Below are 15,091 nucleotides of genomic sequence, written 5' to 3'. Positions count from 1 at the left end.
TTGTGATGCTCTATGTGTCAAGTTGCAATTTTAAATTTGTTTTTACGGCTCCAAACATAGAACCTTATTAAGTTCTGAGGCTACATTGTCAAACCATCTCTCCGTCTGTTCGTCCGCCTGCCACCAGGCTGCATTTAAGGTACCGGAGTAGCTGGAGATTTGTTTTTTTTCACTTATGCTGTATTTTATATTATATTATATATATATTATTATTATATATATATTATTATAAAGACGATCCAAAAACCATCCGGGAACATTTTCAGGTTCGTATCATATAATGTAATTGAGATGCACATTCAAGGCAGACAACTAATCGAAGGTTGTGTTGACACCCTGATATATTGAGGCGAGGTTCAAGACGATCGGGTACTTTTATTTCAAGTGCTACGAAATTAAACAGGTTTCGACCACCTATGGGCTGGACAGGTTGCTTCAGGGGAGCAGGTAGACAAGACTTGAAGCTGACCTCGGAACTCTGAAGTGATGCTTTAGTGTAAGATAATCTGTGTTGTTTTATGGATATTGTTTGCCTTGCTAAGCATTGACTTATAAGGTAATTGAACTTTATCGTTAAAAGGACGCGATGTACTGTATCGAAGTTCATCAATATTTAGAACAAAAAGTTTTTTCGCTTAAAATTCATTTGTTTTTTTTCAGTTCCGTTTCCAAAGGGTAAAACGGAACTCTATTGTTGACACTCTGCTGTCTCTCTATCAGTCGGTTATCTGGCTGTATCTCATGAAATGTGATAGCTAAACAATTGAAATATTCACATAACAGATCACATTGATCATTTTAAGCAAAGGTTGTCAGGGTAACACATTTTTTCATGGGTGACAAATATGACAGATTGTTTTTTCATCACACTAATTCGTATATTTGTCAAAAAAAGAAGTCTACCCATTTGGTCGAAATATTGGTGGATCTTTCGAGATAGCAATTTTCCATCCACCATTGTTCTTCCATTCTTGTTTGACAGGATCATGCTCTTGACCTACTGACTTTTTAATGCACAGCTCAGCGGCTCGTCAAAAGGGAATTGATCATATCAGGTTTGTCGACTTTACTTTTATTAATTAACGTTACAGACTGTACGTACGAGTAGGTAATAGAAGCTTTATAAAATTAATTTGATGAGGTTTTGCAGACTAATATTTAAGTAATTTATTTTTGAAGACACTTTGTAAAAATAAACAGGCCAGAAAAAAGTAAACCCTTAATTTAAAACTAATTGATAAATGACTAATATTACTAAACCACTTTATTGGTTACTTTAGCTCCATAATTGTTTCAGATTTTATGGCATAAACATTTAGTCATAAGTACGAAAGGTCAAATTATCAGCATCTCTCATTTAAGAATGTCACACGAATTATATGAAATGCAGGGCGTGCGGTTCTATGCACGGACTTGTTTACACGAAGGTACAAGTCCAATGCCCAACGCAGGCAAGTACAATTGAAATCGCCAATCCGCAGTGAGCTAGCATCGTGATCTTACTCAAATCCTTTTTCTTCTATGGTAAGAGGCCTGTGTTGGTGTGTCTTCCCCTTTTTTCTTTTTTGTCCTTTAAAAGTAACCATTGAAACCAAGTCATCAAGGTCTGTTACATAATGACATATGTACGTAGATATGATTTTATTTAATTTCTCCGTATCTAGTTAGTTCTCTGCCTACACTGTTAGAGAAATCCGGTCATCCAGTTACACATTGCCCGCGGCTTTACTGGCAACGTGTGTGAAGTAACAAAAGCGATACAATGATTGAGCTTTTGTTAATTATTTAGCTTTTTAAAGTACTTACATATAATATTTATAACACTATTACTTAATGCGCTTATTATATTTTTAATTTAATAGTCTTTAGGTACTTATTATATTTGTTCCATTTAAGCTCATATTGAATAAATGAATCATCAAGTTTCATTTTAAATATGAATGAATCGATCATCAAAACTATTTTCAATTTAAATTGAACAGAAATTTAAAATCACTGTTTCTAGTTTCAATGAAAAAAGACAGCTATTATTAATACACTAAAGTCGGTATTCCTAATTTATTAACACAATCATGTGATTGATCACGCTAAAATGATATATCTATGTATAAATTAAATTCAAACGAAACCTTAACCCTCGTCACTTTCAATGTCTTCGATAACTATTAATAATACTATAATAACACAACCAACTTCCGCCTACATTTAAATAATTCCCATTTTTCAAATTACCTCAGCTAAGTACGTTCATAATAATATTTTTTCTACTTCCTTCCTTAAGATATTTTGTGTTTCCTAGTATATCTTGAAGCACAGTTTAAAAATTATGCTTAACAACAATGATTTCCCATGACCTGCGATCAAGTCAGATAGCGAAGAAAATAAATTAACTCTATTTTATTATCATGATTAAAAACATTCTTGAGGCGAATGCATATTTAATTAGATACATAACTTTTTTAAATAATTATCGAGATTGCCCGACTAGTTTCGGACCCAACCGGAGTCCTCAATCATGGTCAAATCATGGGTTCAAAACTACTGGAAAAATAAATATTGTAACTACTTTGATTACAATTGAGAAAAAAGAAACAATAATATTATTACCTATAAATGCACGTGAATAAATTAATGATTCAAAATAAACTTACCTAGTTCAAGAGACCGGGTTCAACTTATATTTAAACATATTTATTAAAGTAGTCTAATATCTTTGGATGTACCAGGTCAGGCGCTGTGATCCCCCATACGTGATTATGATGACTCCAGTAAGGTTTTGGCACAACAAAGTTCTCTACTAAATTAGGCAGCCTTGCTGCTAAAATATCCACATCCTTTACCGTAGATAGAGAATCACTTTGAGCACTAATTAAAACTACTGGTGAGGTTACCAGAGACACGTTGTATTCTGGAGGTTTCCTGGTACCATACCGTTCAATATTCATTTCTGTTCCTTCATCGTATCTCTGGAATCGTCCAGTTATAATCAGCTGAGCGAAATGCGCGAGATTCTTGACAGATGAGCCTCTTACCACATGAGACAAGGCCACAGGCACCGTTTCAATAGAAATTGTTCTTGGCATGTACCCCGTAGCAAAGGAAAGTCCGAACTCACAGAACTCTGGGGAATACCTACACATGAACTCCAAAACAAAATGTATGAGCCGATCTCCAGCAAATATCTCTCTTATACCAGCCCCATCCAAAAAGGCTTTAATAGCAACGTATTGTTTCGCTATGAGCACTAGAGGATGGTTTAGATTTTTCATCCATGCTACCGGACCCAACTGGACAGCTAGCCGAACTTTGTCATTATACTCAGGCTTTAGAGAACACATCACGAAGTATAATGTAGATCCTTGAGAATGTCCAACGAAAAACAGCTTAGATTTGCCAGTGGAGCGGAGAATGTAGTCGATTGAAGCGGGAAGATCGAAGTAGCCATGTTCGTCAAACGTGAAGTTCCAGAACTCTGGATCTTTGTCCGGATCAAGGCTAACATGTTTCCGGGAGTAGTCGTTGCCTCTGCCATTGACTGCCCATACGTCGAAGCAGTTACTTGCCAAAACGTAGCCGAGTCCAATGCGTGTACCCGCCGCTATCCACAAGTCTGCAGCATCAATAAATCCATGCATCAACAACACTGGGTAAGGTTTAACTGTTCCACTGCACTTTGGTAATATTCTGAATATTTTCAAAATGTATCCATCTTCGGTTGTCACTGTGTGTGTCTCTGTGGGATACCCGTACTTGTCGGTTAGTTCTGTAAAGTTTAGGTATGTATCCTCATTGAACCCCAGGGCCTTCTTGAGCGCTCGCAGCTGAGGTATGGAATACGACACGAGTTTAGTCGGCCGAATCGCCGGCCTTGATGTGTCGATGTCAAGCATGCATTGTGTTAGTATCAAAAAATATAACAAACATGTAACTGAACATTTTTCCATTTTGGTTCCGGTATCACGAAATGTTTAACAACGTATGTTTTCATTGTTAACCGGTATCCAGTTTTATAACATTCGATTGACCTTACAGGAAGGTCTCAAAGATTACTACGAAGCCTTATAAAAACTATGTACTCGTATCGTGATGTTTTTATAAAAATAAATTATAATATACTTAAAAATTATTCTATAGAATTAACCTTTCAAATTAAACACTTATAAAAGATTATTCAGTACTTGTCAACAAAAATGGGAATGAGAAGGTCGCTTTGGATCCTGCTGTTCATTCATCAGTTGATTGATACCCTTAAGCATGCCTACACTCTTTGCGGAAAAATATATGTGAGAACTCCACAAAACACAATGCGGTGAGTGACCAATTACTTGATTTTTGACAAGAGTATGCATGATGTGAGCTTCGGGACACTTTAAAGGTAATTTTATAGATGCATACGGAATCCACTTCCTCGAAGATCAGTGGCGTAGCCTTCAAATAAATTTTGGAATTAAAAATAGCTACTTAAAAAATTAAATTTGCTAATAAGCTACCAATGAATGAGAGAACAGTGTTCAACAAGCCTATGTGTACTTGCATCATTAGATGCAAAGTACTTGTCATTGAATGTTAATTACAGTGTAAACTGATTGCTTGTGATACTCACAATAATTATGATACAAATAATTACTGTGAGGACAATACAGAGTGAGGTAAAAATGCATTTGTCTTTATTTCGCGTAATGTACTTTCTCACAAAGGTATCGAAGAGTACGTTTTACTTTAAATATAATTAACAATATACTTTCTTTTACTTTCAGATGAAGCGAGATTGCATCAGGTTAAACAAGCCGAGCCTGTCAGTTTTCCTCAATACTCAACAAGATACAAGTAGGAACGCATTTCCAACGGGAGCAGTCAAATATTCTGATATTTGACTGCGGCCCCGGTACATAAAGGGCAAAAGAAGGAACATGGGTGGGTTTTTAGTCACAAAACACAAGTCAAGTCAAGTCAATTGTCATACTCCCTTCCTCTCGACCCAAAGCCACTGTCATTTTCTCAGTTAGTGTCGTTTGCAAGTTTCCGCTGTACGAACCCTAGTGGGGCTATTTAAGCGAAATCATTTATGAACGAAAGAGCTTCTTAAACACTACCTTGTAGTTAATGCACTGCAAATTATGTTCATATATGTAGATATAGGCCATTCGTCCAAGGTGAATTGGTCCGCAAATCATACCCGCTTCCGACAAGAAATTGTAATTCAGGAGGTCAATTAAGCGCGATCCGATAGGCAGTTGTTTGCTTGGGTCTTACGTCATAAGTGGTTCTGATTATACCTAAGCCCAAGACCATGAGTTCTTTTCCTCTAGTGCTTTTGGTTTCTATTAACACCTATCTTTTAAAGTCAAAGTCGCACTGCAGTATTGGTTTAAATGTTCTACTGTATGGATATGCGGACGTTTTGGACCTAGCAATCACGATAGTCTTATTTTATGCTCTTCTTGATTGGACAAATCGTAAAATTTCTTATTAAAAGAAGTAGCTTCGTAACCCAATAGGTCTAAGTCCTGAAAAAGTTACAAATTGCTTGCGATTTGGCGGCAAAAGTTGTGTTGTGCTAGAAAAGAAGACTCAAGGTTTTAAAATTTTCCGTCTTCATTTACCTCCCAAGTTTGGGAGTTCCTTTGGTTGTATGTGACTACATTTTGAATAGACTGTTTCGCCTCAGTTCACATAAAAACGTGGAACAATACAAAAAGTCGGTAACACGTACTTAGATACGATCTCCATATTAGATACAATTGTTATTAAATTACAAGTGCAAAAAAGATGCTCTCGTGGCTTATTGATAGTTGATACGATAAAGCCAGCAAAATAAATAAAATAAAAGAATATTTAAAAATTGGTCGATATCTTTTAATTTTAAGCTTTTTAAAGAAGAAGATTCATTGGTCATACAGATTTAAAAAACCTGTTCTTTATTGCAGTACTGAATAATCCACACGCAAATGACTTCCTAGTTTCTCCCAGAAGCTCCCTCTTCTGCCTCTTAAGCCAACAATCTAGTATGGAATGATCGATGTCATCCCTCATGGTCTTCTCAGCCTTCCTTTTGCCAGGTTCAGGAACCCACTCGTTGACAATTTTCACCCACCTCATATATGCAGTAATCTCAAACCAGCTCAGCACTACATTTGTTAGTCTATCTAAACTCCTACATATTCAATATTGTTATTACCGATCGATAGCCAAAGAGTAACCCTACAAAGACACTTGTAGGTCAACCTCGCTGCCTTAAGTGATTATATAATACATATTATGTATAATACGAGAATTCCTCACATCAAACCAGTCCGCCAGTGTGACAAACTTGTAAGTCGACTGTTAGTATGGTTTGGTATTGGCGATCGGAGTTGATGGCCCGGCTGACCTCCATCCAAGCAGGGCTGTCATGACCACCTGTAATTTTCCGTCGAAAATTTGAATTATGACTTTGGAAATGTGTCATCTTTGAAAATAATATTGGTTGTAATTTTCCTATTAAAATTAATTAAGGCACAAATCGTATTAGTTTTTCTTGTTCTATTCATGCGCGCGTTTGATATACATACCTACACCCGGGTGAGAGGTGAGGTGGTAAGGGGGTTTATGAACAAAAATTTTCTGATCACATATCAGAAAATATGTTATATGCTAGTTGCTTAAAATTTGAATAAAATAATCTCAAAAGAAAAACATTTAATAAAGGCGTCTTCTATTCCTGTCCCGTGACACTAATCTCAGAACATCATTATTATTTAATTCCAAGAATCAATAGCCTAAATTTATACATTTCAAACTTTATTGTTATTATTAAACTTGTGTAGGAGGATAACTGGGTCTATCAACAATATTATAGCTAAGTATCTATCGATTCCTGTCCATTCTGGTTGTATCGACTTTCTCTTACGGCCAACCCTTTTCCCTATTAGCAGACTAGCAGTAATGTCGATTGAAGTTTACGCTTAAACTTATCCATGCATTTTGCGTTTAGAGGGCCATTCTACCACCATGTACCACGATTCAAAGTGATTTTACTGTAGGTTTGGAAAAGAGATGTCGCTCTACACCGTGTAGTGCTGTCTCGCTCCGACAACTAGAAAATTGTACTATGTGAAAGATGGTGGTAGGTCTTCTGTTCCGTGTATTGAAGTCCAGTCGTTTGTTGAGAAAGGTCAAGGTTATGGATAGTGGAGCGTTTGGCTTTCTATCGTAATGGGACTGGTTTCGAAGTTGACAACAGTACTACGAAAATTTGTTTTGTATTGTATTGAATAAATTCGTTTTACTTTCAGGATTTTATAAAAACAGTGTTAGTGTGATGAGGTTCATTTTATATAAACACTATGTTTACTCTAGAAGTGGAGTCTAATTTCTCTTAAGTTTGAAAATTATGACAAATAAAATGTTCTTTCATATCTTTATATTTAAAATAAAGTCTAACCTTTCATAGCATGAAAAGTCGAATAATTAAAAAAAGCAAAGAAAAAATCATCCTGTATTCAAGAGGAACCTTGTTGCGTAACGTTTCATGTTGAAGTGCAAGCAAAGGACACAATTATTAAATAGGTATATAAAGGGTCTTCCGTACTCTGAGACACTTTAGTTATTGTCTGTCCCTTTTCCTGTTATAACTAGATTGCGAACTTTGTGTAGTCAAAGGCTTGATCGTAAATTCTTACATATTTATTTAAAAGTAAAGATGATCCCATTGACACTTAAAAAGCTCTCTTCTACTTTTTCCCATTTGAAAACGGGGCTATGCTATTAAATAGATTAATTATCTATGCTAAAGTTTGACTCTTGACCTGTACCCGTTTTAATTCTTTACATAAATGATCGAAAGGTATTTTTTTTAAATTAACAGCCCTCTTTTAGCATTTTATTCACGCTATGACAGTGTTCAAACCTCCATTGCGGGTTTTGCACAGTTCAAAAAATAATTATTCCAATTAAAAAAAAATAAGGCTATTTTTGTACGATTAAAAGAATAATAAATCCAATTTCAAAAACAAGCAAGTTCTACTTAAAACAATTGAATATTAAGAAACTATTTAAACACAACCACATAATAATTATACGCAATGATATAAGAGTTATGCGTTTATCGTGTTAATGAATTTCAATGGCCGTGATGTGAACTCTAGCATAGCCACGGTAAGGAAAAGGCTGCTTTACTGCCGTGGGAAGACGACGCTTTTGATTGTGTTGTATTGCCAAATGTGATCCTTAGAGCAAAAATATTAGCTTTTCTTTTAATTTAGAGGGGTCTTAATTAAGAGGGATTTTAAGACACGTTAAGAGCGAGTCGGAGGCTGTGTGGTTTCTGACACTGAGGCATCTGTACAAATAGGCACAGGCAAATAATTAACTAAAAGGGTAAACAAACAAAGTGATGAATGTGCCAACTGTTGTAGCATTTCTTATTATATATAGGTTTCAGAAATAGGTACATATTCATAGGTATCATGAAATACAGGTTAGTGGGAAGTGGTCAGATTAATACCTTGTAGCCAATCAAAAGTGCTTTGAGATATATTGAAAAATGCCTCACGCCTAGGACACTATATATTATTAGGTATATTCAACTGTTCTTTTTTTAGCTTCAGTATCCGTACACGAATTAGTCCTTATTCTGTAGTGATATTTTACGTTGAGAAGTCGAAAGACATCCTTGTCGTATTTATATTAAGTGTGAAAATCAATCTATTACCGTTATTGCGGAAATACTTAGAAAGACAGGATGTCTGTCCTAGGTTAACAAGACTGTTAGATATGATAACTCTATATTACTTATTTAATACTGCGTTCAGTTATGTGTCTCTTATCCAAGTTCAGTGTTTATTTAAAGAAAAAAAATAATCTTTAGTATAGAGTGTATAGTGTATAAGGGCTATATGGTCAATTTTATTTGTTTTTAAACTAAGAAATTGTCCGGTCTATTGGTTAGTGACAATTACTGCAATATCGAAAGACGTGGGTTTGGTGTGTCCCAGAACAAATGTTTGTGCTATAAGCACGATCATTTGTTCTGCTTCTGGGTGTACGTTGTCTATATATTATGTATGTATTTAGAAATATATGAGTATGTTTATCAGTAGTCTAGTACTCATACAATTTTTCCTTAGTTTGAGACTAGATGGCGTTGTACGAAGTTGTGAGTATTAGACAACTGATAAACATAAGTACTTAAGTTTACAACCAGTTCAACACTTCACAGAATAAAACATTATGTCATTGCAATTCTTCTATCGTTTTCTCTTTTATGAGGTAAACAACGTCCTAAGTGTTAGCTACTTGTTGATACACATTGAGCAATGACTTAGACCTAGTGGGTTACGTACTTATATAACGTAATATTGGATTTAGAGTTCGCAATACATCATGACGCATGTGTTTGTGTAGGCTTAGATTTGTATGCACCCACGGTTTTGTAAAAGGCTTAATTGTGACAAATGGTGTTTTGATAGTCTTTTCTTGGGTTTTATGGAACTGCTTTGGAGGTTGTTGTGGTTTTTATTTATGTTTATAGCAGGAAATTACATGGCTATCGATCGAACAAGTTTTGAGTAGACACAGAGTGTTTGACTAGACTTATATAGTACAGTTGAAAAAGAAAATGAGTAAAGAGATAAAACAATAAAGAGTCTCTTCTTACTGCCCCAGTTATAGAGAAAGCTATCCCAGTTCAAACAAAAATCAAAACGAGCAGATAAACGCAGGTGAAACCGCGTACTTAACTTGTTTTGCAAAAAAAAAGATGTATTATATATTTAGCAAAGATCTTTCACCTTCGATTAAAAACATCCTTTAATTTGAACGTACAATAAAACGATTTTCTCATAACGAAATCGGAGTAGGCGGCTTTTTTCATAATATTTGTAAAAGGAAACCTGAAAGGGAGCATAACAAAAGATTCTTAAATAAATAAAACCGACAGGTTAACAATTCGGCATTATTTGTATTGAATCGTTTTTTTCCCAAGAATGTAGAAATATTTCCAGTTGCCAGTCAAAACTAGGACTTGACGACAAAAGCAGAACTGAGATCAGAATTAAATTAAAATTAAAGTAACTAATATTAAACATCTTAAGACTGAGCATATTATTTAATTCAACTTCACAGAATAAAACATTATGTTGTAAAGGCAAATAAAAATAGTATAGGTAATGATTACAAAACGTCAAATAATGAAGAACATTTTTGCTTAGTCAGTGCTGAAATCTTACACATAACGTCATTTAACTCAAGTGACCCTCAAAGTAAAATGCTAAGAGTACCAATATGTGTATATATGTATATAATATGTACTTCCACCTGTGTTTGCTTTCCTTATTCAAAATATATCTTCATCCAAAACATTGACTTAAAGTAAGGATAAAAAAAAACTGACATTAAAACCCGTGGGTCAGTAACCGTTGAGTATGAACCGACGACCTTTTGAAGCTCATCTCCAAATGCCAAACGATTGAGTAATTACAGAGCCGCTAGCCGTGTCAGACGAACTCGTAATAGTTTGTGTTACTTTTCTACTAACACACTTTGATATACACTGATGAGTAAATATGAGTGTAAGTTAATATGTTACAAACAAACACAGCATTGGATGTTGTTTGGTTATCGTAGGTCGTGATGCGTAGGAGCTTACATAGACTATTACGTATGTTGTAGTTGGGTTAAATATGCTTGTATATAATTGAATTTGTATATCTGTATCTACTACACTATTGTACATATTACATGCTTAATTATGTGTATATATTGTTACAAAGAACCGAAGACTGAAAAGAAGACATTCTTCAATTTCTTTATAATGTTTTTTTTTGCTATTATTGGGTGTGTTTCCTCTGTCACGGAGCTGAGCGGAGCAAACTGCCAAATACATTAATTAACCATTTTATTCACCTCATAAGTGGAAAAATAAATTATGGAGGTTATCGGAGGAAGTCCGACATATCCCCGTGCCCTCGACGTGGGTTGAAGTCATTAGTGTTTCACGCCATTTATGTAGCTCTTTAAAGTTCTCCAATTTTCCTAGTATGAGATAATATTATAGTTCAACTTTGCTACGCTTAATAGCGCGTCAGTGAAAACTCACCATTTTAAATTGACCATTTTATTTTAACGTGCTTATTAACTTTTTAAGCATATGGTCATAAGTACACTAATTTAACTTAGTTGCTTACCTTATGATGGTAATTAAAACCAATAATATCATTTTAATCAAGGCTTCTTTAAAGTTACTTCACCTAATCAAAGTTAATGAAGTATTTAAATGAAATGTTTCCACATTGAGCAATTGAGTTGCTTCTAAGTAACTTAATTCAGGATATTACGTTTACGATAATTATATTTTTATGACATTTATGAAACGTTTTTTTTTCTACGTTTAGTGTGTAAAGTCATGTCCAAATATTGAAAGCTAATTCTAACAAAAATTATCGTCGAATACTTTTTTTTTCGAATTTTAATTATCATTATATAGATCTTTACTTGGTTATTAATTTTAACTTCAGTAACCATGATTGAAAGTTTGCGTAAGAGTTATTAATGAGGTAAGATGTTACAGCACAAGTATTTTGAAAATTCATGGTTTATATGGAAACCAAGTAAAAGTTTGTGAATTGACATAATTTTAAGAAGACGATTATCAAAGGTAATATAGACGCACAAGCACACAAGTTACTGGATTAAAACATAAGATAGTTATATTTTTACCCCGATTTTATGTTCCTGTAGAATCATATTCGATTCAAACGAGCAGAACCGCTGACAAAAGCTAGTTCAACACCAAGTTAAAAGGAAGTGCGTCGCGACTCAGCACAATTTCGTGCGCGTGCAGACTTCATGAATATTAAGTATGAGTACCGTTTTATTCCAACTTATTGGGATCGGCCTGAGTTATTGCCATCGACTATGGCTTCTCGGGAAAGGCGACGTATGCAAATGTTTGACGACTTCAAGTATATTCATTTGACATTATCAATGTCGTAAATACGTTTTATTACTTTCATATAGTCTATTGTGTTATGTAAGAGAATAGATAGTTTTTATTATGTATTTTCTTTGATCATCATCGGCCTAGCATTTTCCCAACTATGTTGGGGTCGGCTACCAGTCCAACCGGTTTCAGCTGAGTACCTGTGTTTTACAAGGAGCGACTGCCTATCTGACCTCCTCAACCCAGTTACCTGGGCAACACGACACCCGTTGGTTAGACTGTATTTTCTTTGATATGTTATTTATATTAAGTTTTTAGGTTGAATTTAAAGAGGTTTTAAGGAATGTCTGGAAAATATTTTTATCGTATGTTATATATAATTGTCTTACAAACAAATGAACCAATGGGATCCTATTATAAATATGTTATCAATTGACGAGTAAATAGTTTATAGATACTTAAATCAAACATTTTCTTTTGAAGTTTGGTTACAAAGTCCGGAGATAGAAAAAAATGAGTGAAAAGTCTTTAAAAGGCTGGCTTGAAAATAATGGAATTGCCCCAATCTATTGTTATCACGATTCTCAAAATTCCTTAGTTTTCCATCACGAGAGCTGTATAATTTAAAGGTGATTGCAAGTTTAGGCGTTTATTTCGTCGTCGCCGGCGCTACCTTCCGCATACTGCACATAGCGTCGCATGCGCAATGAGGCAAACATCGCGGTGACAGCGCCACAGACTAAGTTGGCGACTGCAGTTGTATTAAAGAATTGATATAAATAAATAATGTTAGAGTGATTTATAATTAGAATTGGGTGTGGATTTGCAGTGACTGGAGTTATTTCAGAAACACACACAGAACAGATTTTGTATATTTTTGCTTTTATTTATATAATAATGCATTCAACAGAATACCTAAAACTATTCATTTTACTTCTGTGTCATTCGTTCAAGTATGAAATATTTTACAGCATCGATGATTCATCTTGAGACGGATTTGAAAAGATGGATGTTGACGAGAAAATTGTTCTAGGTCGAAAATTATTTCGAAATTATTCTGGAAAAAAAACTATTTTATTACACTATAGTTTTTTTTCGGGATTTTGAAGTATATTGTTTCGCAACAATTGCGAATTAAAATCAATGAACATTTAAAAACTACGAAAGTCCCAGTTATTTATGAACATAAACACACAAGTCATATTTTCACAAACCTACCTACTGCCACCTCTGTACCAACATACTCATTGCCTGCGTACCATGAAACCAGCAGGCCTTCGGGTCGGGCGTGGACGGTCGTCGACTCACTGTACTCGTACTATCCTTGTCCCGAATATGAGACGCGAGTTGTATGAACTTATCAATCATACATCAATATGAATGTATGGATGAGGTGCTAAATAGAGAAGTAATTATTTATAAGGATTTACTAACGTTTATCGGGATGTCCCGGCTGGTTTTGGACCCTACTTGGAGCCTTTAATCATGAGCTGACGTGCAGCGAGCACGCAAGTCAAATTGCCAAAACGTTAAAATGTAAAAAGTCATGAATCCAATTTACGAAAGTTACTTTCATAGTCACATAGTGATGCATGTATGAAATATTAAAATGTGCAAAAAGGCTTTAATTAGTCCTACGATAGAATAAAAAAAATATTTCATATAATATGTAGGTTTGTATTGAGATTTTTATGATTCAAATAGAAAAGATCTGTATAAAACTGTACACTTTAAGCGTTCATTTAACAGACAAAAAAACAAGTAGGTAACGAGGAGAATAATTTAAAAGTCTCTAGTTTAATTTACTAAATGATTACATCATAATATATCAAAAAATATAAGAGCACTAAATACTATTATGCAATAGCTGCAATTATATAATTAATTGCACTTTAAACTGAAAAAGAATGCCTGAACACAAATTAAAAAAATAATATGAAATAAGTTCTTAATACACGAACTTCAACGGATTTATTTCTTAAACACTGGCCGAAAAGTATTATCTCTCAATGTGTTTCACGCTAGATGCATTGTATCAAAGTTCAAATGAATAATAAATAAAGTTTAAACTATAGTTTATATTACACTAGCTATGCCCCATGGTTTTACCCCAGTGAATACGTAAAGGTCCCATTTATCCTACATGTCCTAGAGGTGCCTCTGTATTATTACATCATACAAATCACTGTCGTAACAAAAGTCAGGATTAATTAATATGGGGGTTCTTTCTTAAAAACCTTCTCTTGACCATAGAACAAAAAAGAATTACCGAATTCGGTCCAGCCGTTCACGTGTGATGCCGTGACCAAGGGAAATAGGGATTAATTTTATATATACCTACATAGATTACCTTTTATGAATGCCGTTTTCAAGGTTTCATTTAAATCGATTCAATTAATCGATTCATCTCGTAAAATACTTTCGTTGATCGGCACTTGGCAGGTTATTAGTGAATTGTTGATTACTGTTTTATTTATTACTCGAACGAATTTAAAATTACTTCGCCTTTGTGAATTGGATAGCCGTTTAATTTACTTGATATTTATATGATGTACGTCTTGCTGATGGTGGTCTTAAATAAATTGATTAATTTTACTTTTAATTTAACCAGCTGCGTGTGTATTTAATTATCTTGAATAGTACTGTCCGTCAAATGTTTTGCGTGTTAGGCAGCAAAAGTGTGAATTGAATTTACCAAATGAATAAAACACTCTGAACTTTTAGCTTCGTATTAACTAAAAAGATTTGGCAACATGATTACAGAAATACATAATCGTGTCCTAACACAGAATTAATTTAAAAATAAAACGGACAAGCGATTACCCAACCCATATCAAGATGAATGTAATTCAATTGTAAAAGTTTTAATGTAGGGATGTATAATCTTCTATAAACATTTCCGAGATTTATTGTCGATCATTAATGTTCATTAGAGAGTTTAAATTACTAACTCGCGAGTCATTTCGGCACTGTGAAAACGTGAAAACAAATGCTACTAAGTTTAATGAATTTTCTCAACACCATGAGCGTGGTGAGTGGCGAGGCGCGCGGCCGCGGGGGTGGCTCGCACCCCGCGCCGGCGGGCGCGCGCGGGGCCTGCGCGGGCGCCGGCGTCGCTTTTCACCGTCGCTGCGTCGCGTACGCATACCCGATATAAAAGCCTCAACCGCC

The 15,091-nt window shown here is 34.8% G+C and overlaps 1 protein-coding gene across 1 annotated transcript; it reads right to left on the bottom strand.

Annotated features, from left to right (window-relative positions):
* Window positions 1-2,613: 2,613 nt before the first annotated feature.
* LOC113493979 (lipase 1-like) lies at window positions 2,614-3,890 on the bottom strand. Its single transcript, XM_026872056.1, has one exon. It carries the CDS (start codon window positions 3,888-3,890, stop codon window positions 2,682-2,684), a length of 1,209 nt encoding a protein of 402 aa, XP_026727857.1. The 3' UTR covers window positions 2,614-2,681.
* Between the last annotated feature and the right edge of the window lie 11,201 nt (window positions 3,891-15,091).

This window comes from Trichoplusia ni, chromosome 5 (assembly GCF_003590095.1).
Source record: "Trichoplusia ni isolate ovarian cell line Hi5 chromosome 5, tn1, whole genome shotgun sequence".
NCBI lineage: Eukaryota > Metazoa > Arthropoda > Insecta > Lepidoptera > Noctuidae > Trichoplusia > Trichoplusia ni.
Note: the sequence above shows the minus strand (reverse complement) of the source record. Positions and strands in the feature narration are given on the sequence as shown.